The sequence below is a fragment of the Melopsittacus undulatus genome, chromosome 12, assembly GCF_012275295.1.
Source record: "Melopsittacus undulatus isolate bMelUnd1 chromosome 12, bMelUnd1.mat.Z, whole genome shotgun sequence".
Taxonomy (NCBI): Eukaryota; Metazoa; Chordata; class Aves; order Psittaciformes; family Psittaculidae; genus Melopsittacus; species Melopsittacus undulatus.
In genome coordinates, this window is record NC_047538.1 from 14,581,595 (window position 1) to 14,591,928 (window position 10,334).

At 45.3% G+C, this 10,334-nt stretch overlaps 1 protein-coding gene across 1 annotated transcript; it reads left to right on the forward strand.

Moving 5' to 3' along the window:
• The first annotated feature begins 280 nt into the window (after positions 1-280).
• On the forward strand, positions 281-3,737 carry GP1BB (glycoprotein Ib platelet subunit beta). Its single transcript, XM_034068425.1, has 2 exons — positions 281-351; positions 2,368-3,737. The coding sequence occupies exon 2, from the start codon at positions 2,530-2,532 to the stop codon at positions 3,139-3,141; it is 612 nt and encodes a 203-aa protein (XP_033924316.1). The 5' UTR covers positions 281-351; positions 2,368-2,529; the 3' UTR covers positions 3,142-3,737.
• The last annotated feature ends 6,597 nt before the right edge of the window (positions 3,738-10,334 follow it).

A 10,334-nucleotide genomic window follows, 5' to 3' on the forward strand; every position in this document is an offset into this window, starting at 1 on the left:
TTGATTTTCAGTTCCCTTGAGCAGTATTGGTGATACATTATGGGTAAGAGAGAGCAAAACTGACACTGGTTCTCCTTTTGTGTGATTCTGTCAGAGAGAAGGCTTCAGGCAGGGCTTCTCGATGTGATTCCTGGCCTGTTGATGTCAGAAGCTAGACAAGCTAAACTTGAAGATCTTCTATCTTTAAGCTTCCCCTAGGAGCAGTGTCTAAACCAGCAATGGGCAGCTGGGCAGGATCCAGTCCTGGGAAATCCAGTTTTAAGGAGCCCAGAGGAGCACTGCTAAGTCTCTGCTGCATGCAGAGCCACAGTGGATCTGTCTGTGGATCAGCTCTCTGCCATTCATCTGACCGTGAGTAAATGTAGCACCAAATACATGAGACAATGTAAGTTTGCTGAGCAAACTTAGTAGTAGTAGCTTAGTAGTAGGAAATAGTCAAGCTGCTCCCAAGTGGAAACCAGGCCCTGTGGGACAAACTGGGTTCATTTGTTAACCTCTTTCCTGCTCTGCCTGTCAGTGAAACAACTGGAGTGACCTGCTCCAACTTTCTAGAAATTTAAAGTTTGTTTTGTTCAGGGTGTCAGATTTTTCCTTGCTTAGTGCCAAATTCTGCTGCTGCTTACACCCTAAATTCTTTTATCAGCACATTCAGGATGTTCATCGTTTCTGCTCTGTATGATGTGCACAGTACAAGGTAATGGAGAGTTGTGCCCAATGCAGCAATAGTTTCACAGTGTAATTCTGGTGGCTGTATCCTAAGGAGTATAGCCAATGCTTTGATGGCAGAAAAATATCTGTGAAGGTGTGGTGGCCTTGGGAAGACAAGATTCTACCTAAATATAGTTTTGACACTTGGCCTTACCTATTCTAGTGTATCTGTATAATGCAACTTCTGAATAAAGGATGTGGTCAGTCTTTTATCAGTAACTCCAAGAGCAGTCCTCAGAGCACTATTTTTCCCAGTCTGTTATCTTTCCTGTGACTCTAACAGGTTTGTTTTGATATAGACAGTGAAATGCCGAGAGTTATATTTTAGCCGTGTAACTATCATGAGAGGATGCAGGTGCCTGGCTGATCTTTCTCCTTGGCTCAACTATTGACACTACTGTGGTCACTGGAAGTCCATTTTCTTCCACTGCTAATTAGGAATAGATTTGTATCACTGCTTCAAGGGAAACCTCAGGGTCAGCACACTGCAAAGTGCTACGTCTCCCCACTCTGCCAAATATAGTCTTCCTGATGAGATGGAGAAACCAAAGGCTACAGTGCTCGGGGAGTTTGGTACAGATCAGTAACGTCACCTTCCAGATTGAAGTGCATTGTGAGTTACTACTTTGCAATTGAGCCTTTGTGATGTTTCTGTTGGACCAAGCCTGTGGGCTCAGAATCTCTCCTGGCAAACATGTTCTTGTGAGCCATGTCAGTTCCCATTTCTTGGAATACTTGCTCAATGAAGCCTCAGCTTCCGGTGACATGCAGCAAACTTGCAGGAAGGCCTCATGTGGGAGGTGTCCTTGGGATGAGCCTGACCCTTATCTTGCCAGCCAGCTGCAAGGGGATTATCCGTGAGCTCAGCTATGCAGCTGCAAATACTCTTGTGCTGGCTGGACTGCCTTACAACCTTCCCCTTGTCTTGTAAAGCCAGCAAGAAAGCAAAGATTGATCTGCTCTGGTAAGTCAACAGTTACCTCTGGTAACTTTAATTGTTTATTTTATTTTATGTTTTATTTGCACAGAAAAGCATTGCCTTGTAGGTATGTGTAGTTTTTTTCCTAAAGAAGTTACAGCAGCTCATGTGTTCAGTGGTGCATGACTGCAACACAAAGACAGCTGATTGACCTGTGTCTCCCAGCATGGCCACAGCTCCAGTAGGAGATTATTCACCTGCTGGAGCAATATCTAGCATGTAAAACTCCCCTGGCCTCCACCTTTCATGGTCAGTAGCCTCTCTGCTGGCCAAGGACTCTTTATCACTTCACTTCAAAACTGGAAAGGATATTTTTTACTTGTGGTAACACTACATTTATTTCTGAATCTCCTCTTGTAGTTTGCATGAACAAAACTTTGCTTACACTTGTGATTCAGTGCTGTGATAAGGCATGAGCAGTTTCATATTCTAATTTTTGATTCCATCACATAGATTTTTCTTCACTGCCCTAGTAATGCGCCTCCAGTAATGCTGAAAATACAAGCAGCTCTTGTACACTTCTGAGGACTAGTTAAAATAAATTTGATGGCTGCAGCTAAGCCTCCCAGTAGCCATCTGTTCATATCCGTCCTCAAATCCAGGGTTGGAAGACCAGGAACATTCCTTCTGTAATAAGAGACCAAGAATTTGCATGCCTGTTTTAACTCTGTTCTTTTCAGAGCTCTCGTATCTCCTGTGAAGGACAGCAAATTCATCCAACCTTAGAAACTCGTTCTCAGAACAAACCAACAAAAGACCTGCTGTTGTCCTAGAGTGTGTGGTGTCTACTTGCCTGATCTTCTCCTCATCCAGTCTCGCCAGGGGAGTGTTTGCAGGTGAAGATGAACAGTGGAATTCTCTTGTTGCCTCTCCTTGGGTTTCTCCCACTTGTGATACCTACATGCCCTGTGCCATGCAAGTGTACCACCACCATTATCGACTGCACTTCAAAAGGCCTAACTGTAGCAAAACTACCGCTTGCTTTCCGCCCTTCAGCTGAAATTATCCACCTTGGTTACAACAAGCTCACCTCTATTCCCAATGGGCTCTTTGACAACCTGAAGAGCCTTCAGGTTGTCTACTTGCAGGGCAACCCTTGGGAATGCAACTGTGACATCCTCTACTTGCGCTCCTGGCTCCAGTGGCAGCAGAACCGGACTTTATACAGGGATGTGAGATGCAGCTCCCCAGCTCACCTGCAGGGCCGGATCATTGCCTATCTGACAGAAGATGAGATCATTGCCACATGCCAGTACTGGTACTGCATCCTGGCTCTCCTCTCTCAGTTCTGTCTTTTCATCCTCCTTTTCCTCCAGGGTATCTTTATTATCTTCATCATTGTCTACCTTCAAAAATTTCGGAGAATGACTGCTGAAGCTCAGAGCACCACCCAAGATCTACACCAGCATGTAGACACATGGGCATCTTCAAGAAGCCCTTACAATGGTGATTAACATCACAAGACTGAAGACCCTCCTCCCCCTTGGGTGATGCTGTGCTAAAGTCATATGGTTTGTGATATCCAGAGGGAGCACTTTGGTGCAGCATCTGACCCTGACTGCCATCCAAAACAGGACTGGAACTGATCAGACACTTGCTGTATTTCCAAAGACCTGATCTTGTGGGTTTTTTACTGCTTTAAATTCTTTAGCATGATCTTTATTGCTTTGAGCTGGGGGTGGTTCTGGTTTGATAGACTAAGGAAATCATCAACTACAGCAACCAGAACTGACTCAAACTGCTCCTAACTGTGGGGCCTGTAGTGCTTGATCTTTCCTGTGCTAGAGTATTTCAGCCATATTTTCACAATGCTCCTGGTTGCATTTGGTCAGGTGAGAATAGAGGTGGACAGTGAACAGTTGAGGTACTGGACTAGGACAATGGAGAAATACAGTTTCCTTGGTGCTACCACAGACTGCCTTAGTAAACTTTGACAAAGTGACCGAGTCTTCTCCTGCCTCAGTTTCCCGTCAGTAAAAGGGAAAGGACGCTGCTTCTTGCTTAATGCATCTTTCCCAGTGTTCTTCTGGAGGAGGGAGGGATTGTTCAGAAGCCTTCCCCTTTCCCCCTATCTTAATTCCTTTTAATCTATGTATGGTTTCTATACTTATTCCAACAGACAGACTGGGGCTCTGTGTCAGACTGGGGCTCTGAGTGTTTGTGAGACATTCACCTGGAACCAAGTGGTGTTGAACCTGAAGGCTCCTCCTTCTGATTGTGTTTATATGGCACCTGGCACAGGAGATCTGGTCTTGTTAGAGACTCAAACTGCACAACCCACTAACGTGCCCACTGCTGGTTATGTTGTCCCTCTGTTTCTGGAATGAATCAAAATTGAAATAAAATAATGATGCATGTTGATGTAAATGGCTTCTTTTTTTGCATTCTACACTGGGAATCTTGCACTCTGTTGCACCCTGGCAGTTTCTTAGGCTCCCATACACCCATCTGTGCCAGGCAGAGCATGTAACGAAGGCAGGTGGAGATGTTACCAGAAGTGCACCACAGGGTTAACCTTGATAGCTTCTGCCTTTCACACCGGGCAGGTGCTGCGGTGTTTCTGCTATAGCTCCTAAGCTGCTGTTCGCTGTGGTACTGGTGGGTCTGTAAGAGGGGGCGATGCTTGGTGCAAGCCTGTGGGTGAGGCACGGCCCCGAGCCCTCAGTGTAACGGTCGCCGGCTGCTGTTAACGGTCATTAACCGCCACCTGGTGGTGCCGACCGGCGCTGACCGCCCTCACCTGCTGCTGAGGGGAGCCCCTGCGAACCGGGAGAGGCTTCGGGCGCTGCCGGAGGGGATAAAGAGGGGTCTGTGTCCTGGTGCTGGCTTGGGGGCTGTGAGATGGACGCTGAGGTGCGAAGATGGAGTCCTGTGTGCAGCATGAGGCCGCCTCGCCCTGCCGAGGGCGGGCTGGCGTCAAAGGCTGTGAGGGCCGTTCTCCATGTTGTGTGCGCCTGGGCCACCCTGGCTGAGGTGAGTGATACACGGTTCTGCTCGGTGGGGTCTTTCCTCCTTTTTCTCTCTCTGCCCCATGTCCCTCCAGCACTGGTTCGCTGTGGTATTTGCCTGACTGGGTGTTGCAGTGTAGCAACCAAGGAAATGGAGTTCCAGCTCAGATTTGGTTGATTGGTTTGTTCTGCTGGGGATTGAACCTTGATCGATGTTGTGGTCAGTGCACCTCTTGTTTGGGGCTGCAATGTCTTCTGCAGTATCAGCAGTAACCATGGCCTTCAAAAGGGGCCACAGTTCCATTGAGGAGCCTACTCTGTGGAGATGCCCAAAGTGATGCTTCATGAGGCACCCAACACTCAAATCTCTTGACTTTCAGGTACTGTGGTATTACTGCTGTTGTATTGCTATTCCCTCCACACCTCCAAGGAACAGCTTTTCTTCAGGAGTAGAAAGCCTGTTTTTTAGCTTGTTTTTCCTCAGTATCCTTTTCCCAGAATCCAGATGCAGATGTGTAAGGAAGTAGCGCTGTCTCCCTTTCACCCCTTCTTTCTAGTTTCATTAGGTCAATTATATATCGTTATTGTAGCTGGCTTGTGCCTGTTGGTAAGTCCCTTTCCTTTACTGATACATGCAAAGAATGTAAAAGGCCATTTGACTTCCCAGGGTGTGCTGATGTGTGAATGAATCCCGGAGTTTTCTGCAGGTTTTTAGCTGAATTTACTGGGTTGGAGGATGTTGCGGTGCACATGGGCAGGTACTGACAGTGCTGCAGGCACAGGATCAGGTACTGGGAGAGGCTGGACTTGGCACAATCCCAGCCCTGTGGCTGCTGAGCTTCCTGCCTGTCACGGCTCCTGTGGGGTGCTGGGGAACCTTCAGTACTTGGTGTGCCCACAGCAGGATGACTGCTGACCTTGGTTTCATTTCCCTGGGGAGGCAGGAGGGGTCCTGACTCTGCATGGTTTAGTCTTGGCACATGAAAGCTAAAAAGCCTTTTTGGCATCATTTGCACCTATGAAGAATATGACTAGCCATAGCAATGTGATAATGAATTGCACTGAGTGCAGAGTGATTTGTATGCCATGGCAGCATGTCTAATCCATAAATCTAGAGCCTGCATGTCTTGGCTTTTCCTGGCTCGGAAAGCTGCATGTCACAGATGCTTTCTTGCTCCACTGGCCTGTGGAGGATCTGCTGTACTGCTGAAGGGAGAACTGGCTTCCTTTCTCAAGCGAGGGACTGTCCAAGGCTTCACAGTGGCTTCAGAAGGGAAGCAGTGATGAAATATGGCAAAGATAAATGCCAACCATTAAGATGTTGTAGAAATAATTTAATAGTATCAAGGCCAATCCAACACCTGGGCATGCAGAATTTGGGCTGCCAGGCCTGCCAGACAGGCTGCTGCACTGCCAAAAGTTCACAGTGCTTCCAAGCAGCTCCTGTCTCTGAAAGACACGGGAAAACAAACTAAACCAAAGTGTGTTTGCAGCCTCCACTGATGCAGAGCTCCAAACCTGAGGTGTCTGAAAAGCAGGTCAGCACTTTTTAAGTGAAGGATGAAATGGTTGGTACATGACACTGTGGAAGGCACACTGGTTCTTCCTTCTTTTAAATGCTGTGTTTTTCACCACATGGTGATGCTTACATGCTTTGCACAGTAAAAGAAGTCTTGAAAGCAAAGCAAGCTGATTTTGGAGCTTTGAAAATTTTAGCCTAGAATCCCGCAGAGAACCAGTTTTTCAGTCTCTGTACCTCATGGTGATAATGGTTATGTTTTGCTTCATGTTTGCTGCAGGTGCTTGTTTAGGTTATGTATTATTGACACCTGGGAACCTACTCCTGTTATTTTAAATAGACTTTCTTAGTTTCTGATCCCTCATATGTAGGATGAAAAGATCACATTTTTACATGTACAGAACAACTTATCCACTGTAGGGCTTGGTCACTGAGACAGGCCCATTCTATGCAACAGTTGGAGATTAAGCACTGCTTAGAGATCATGTGGAGGAAAGTGCTGGACAAGCATGGCATTTCCCTGTCACACACAGTCACAGCTGTATGCTGTGCATGTGCCCAAGTGGGAATGTTCAGTGGATGCCCTGGTGGCAGCCTGATGTGGGATTTGTTGCATTGCTTACAAATTAAAAAAGACATTTTTTGTGGTCATTTATATGAGGCTACCTGGCCATCTTCAAGCCCCTAATTTCCCTTCAGGATTGAAGTATACAGTTCAGGATTGAAGCATACAGGACACTCCAGAGAGAATGACAAGAAAAACGGTGCTAATGCCACATCATGGGGCATCTTGTCTGTCCTAGGGTACATGAGAGAAGAACTATTTGACAAATATTTATAAGTAGGATTTACTTTTTTTTAATATATATTTGCATATGAAAACTGAGGCTTCCTCAGGGTCCTAAGCCTGATTTCCGAGGGCTTTAAATGGAGAGCACACAGTCTAACTTAACAGATTTCCACAAATGATTAATTATATTGGATAAATGTCTTGAAAGCAGCAGGTTACAGTGTTAAGGTTTATTCTGAAGATAGTACATGCAGTTTGTTCGGACGATACTGTACGTCTGGATAAAGGTATATGTTCCATATGTTCCTTGGAAAGACAGGTTAGAGCACTGCTGGAGGACATAAAATCTAAATCTACAAGTAATTTTTTTCCTATTTCTTTATATGTTTCATGATCTTCTTCTGCTCTGAAGTGTTTGTGACTATTGAGAACAGAATATGCTGGGAGTGTTGTTTTATGTTTTCACAGGGGAGGATTAACCTGAGAGTTATGAAACCAAACTGTAAAGAATGCCCTATATGGATATGGATACCTAATAGTTTCTGGATACCTAAACTATGGATACCTAATAGTTTAGGCTGTATCATTGATTTATGGTGCTCCTCTGTAAGAGCTGATAATCACTTCTAGCTCAATGCTTTGATGCCGTATCAGTGTCATTCATTTTGCATGAAAACAGCTCATTGGATTAAAGACAGTCTCGGGAGCCGTTACCCATATTGACATGTATTTTGGGTTTGCTCGGAAGAGGGCAGCAAGTAGCTTTTAATCTCCTGTTTGCTTTTACTGGTAAAATCAACGTGAGATGCGGGCCTGGGAGAGAATAAAGGCAAATGTGACGTGTGTCTGCCCAAGGAAACTAAATGAATCTCTGAACTTAGTTGCCCAACCAGCAGACATAGCTATTTTAACCTGTAATTACTAGTTTACACAGTTAATTTCACACTGGCATTCCAAAACATCAGACTGAAACAGAAAGGGAAGGGAGGTGGACATTGTCTTGCTATGTCCATAATGGAAACAGTGTTGGTTCTCTGTGGGGTGTTTAGTCTGATGAGCTTTGGAGGGATGAAACCTAGCCCTTGGTGGGTGGGGTGGGAAAAACCTTGCCCATCATTACCAAGTGGCGAGAGCAGTGGGTTTCTGCTGGCATGCCTGCTGGAGATGGGAAAGTGTCTGGAGGATGGGTAGAAGGCATGTGTTCTGAGAATACACCAGGGCTAGGTAAGGCAGAGATGCAAGAACAACTCAAAGTTATTGGGGGTGGTTCTGTGTGTTCATGGAACAGAAAATGCAGAGGCTAAACAGGCAAACATGGAAGCAGCCACGGAATATAAATGCCCTGCACTGGTAAGAGCTGTGGGGAACTGAAGTCTGGATTGAAATACTGTGGAACACTGACATCTCCTGTTACAAATCATAGCCCTTAACTTGGTTGTCTCTTGTGGGATACAGTATATCTGTGCCTGTGTTTGGGGAGCTTTTTGCAGCAGGGGCTTTTACCTCCAGCATTCTTAAGCTCATCAAGAGATGATGTGGGTGCCCATGCTTGCTCTGCATCTCCATTACCTGATCTTTCAACACAGTTTTAGCAAGCTAATTTTTTTCCCAGGATGAGGCTTTAATTCCCTCCCATTGATCATGGCCAAAGAAGAGAGCTCAAATGCAGATTTTATTCCAGAAACAATGCTCCCCTTATGTGCTGTGTCATGATCTCTGTGAATGAACCTGCTGGTAAAATGAAGGCTTTTCCCCAGGCTGTTTTGTACCTTTCTCAGGTGAATCTTCTTGTTAGATCAGCTGCCTGGATTCCTGCAGGGAGAGAGAAGGGAAGTAAGGCATAAAATCTTTGTTCCATGGGGACATGAGACAATACAACAGTCAGTGGGACTTGGGCTTCATATCTAGTTTCCATATATCCTCATGTGCTGCAGTGAGATTGTCCACGTTAAAGCCTATGAAAGCAGAGGGAAGTTTCCCTGTGCAGCTGTACATGTTTTTCTGTCTTGTAGCACTTCGAGTCCAGTCCAAAGACTCTGCCCTGAGCTGGCTGTTCACTTCAGACCAAATCTGGTGTCATCTTTCCTGTCTCATTCTCAGCTCTGCTGTGAGCTGCTGCCTATTCTGTTGGTACCTGTTCTTCCCCACCCCTCAGAGTGCTGTCAGCATTTCTCAAGTTGTACATAAAACATACCTTGCCACTTTTCCATGTTTGGTCCTTTGCCGGCCAAGCTGCACCATAACCACCAAACTGATTAATTTGATGGTCCAGTACAGAAGGCTTTGAAAGTGAGACACTGGTGTTCTTGATCACTTCCTCTCCTCTTATCCCCCCTGCCACTATTCATCAAGAACGGCATTTTAATGATCCCTTAGCTGCCTTTCCTCTTTTCCTGAGACTTTCAAGAGTTCAAGAAGCAGTGTTGTCATTTCTGTGGTGCTGCCTACCCCTAAATAAAGGGAGCTACCTCAGAGTGCTGTGACTGAATTTCAGTGTACAAATTCCCCTGCAGTTTCCTACAGTGCTTCAGGTTGAGTGTTTTATATCTGTCCATTGCTGATTCTTGACCTGAGGAAAATGAGAGGAAATTGAGATGAAAGTTGTCCACTGTATCCCCTAAACTTGTTCCAATGGTTAATTAGCTGTGAAAAAAAGTAGCATGTAATTTCAATCCCTGTTTGTCTCTGAGTTTCCAACATTCCTACCTTGCTTTGCCTTTATCTGTAGATGTCTGTGGGGCCCCATGTGCTAGGCACTCTACATTCCCAGGGGTGGGAAATTGTGAAATCCATGTGGGATGGGAAATTATCTCAGATGTTTCCAATCTTAGGGGAAAAAAAGTCTATCTTGGAAACAATTCAGTTGAAACCCAGGGCATACAGCTGGTGCATTCATCTTCATGCTCACTCTCCTGCCTACCAGCAACCCACTTGACTTTCTAAATGAAAAATTACTCTAATTGAAAATTGGAGTTTCAGTATTTGTGAGGCTGAAAGCAGGCATCTAAACAAGTCCACTGATTTATAGATACATTTTTTAAATCCATGTTTTAAAGACAGACGCTTATACCAACTGTTATTTGGTCTTGCCAAGTTGGGGGTTTCATATTAAAATAATAACTTGCTGAGTGTTTTCTAGCAGCTTTGTATCTTGCACAGTGAAGAGGGTCTGTCTTCTGAAGTGTCTTTCATTGCATGTAGTGAGACAACAGAGGAACAGAAAGAGGAGGATAGGGTAAATGACCTATGATTGCAGGACTACCAATGACCTCATGGCCTAGTGCGCTGCTGCTGTTGAGAAGTGGCTTATGGTCCTGTCTGGAGCCAAGCTTCTGTGGTATCAATCTTCCTGAAAGAAGCTGGGTCCTGCCTAAGATAGAGCTTTATTTT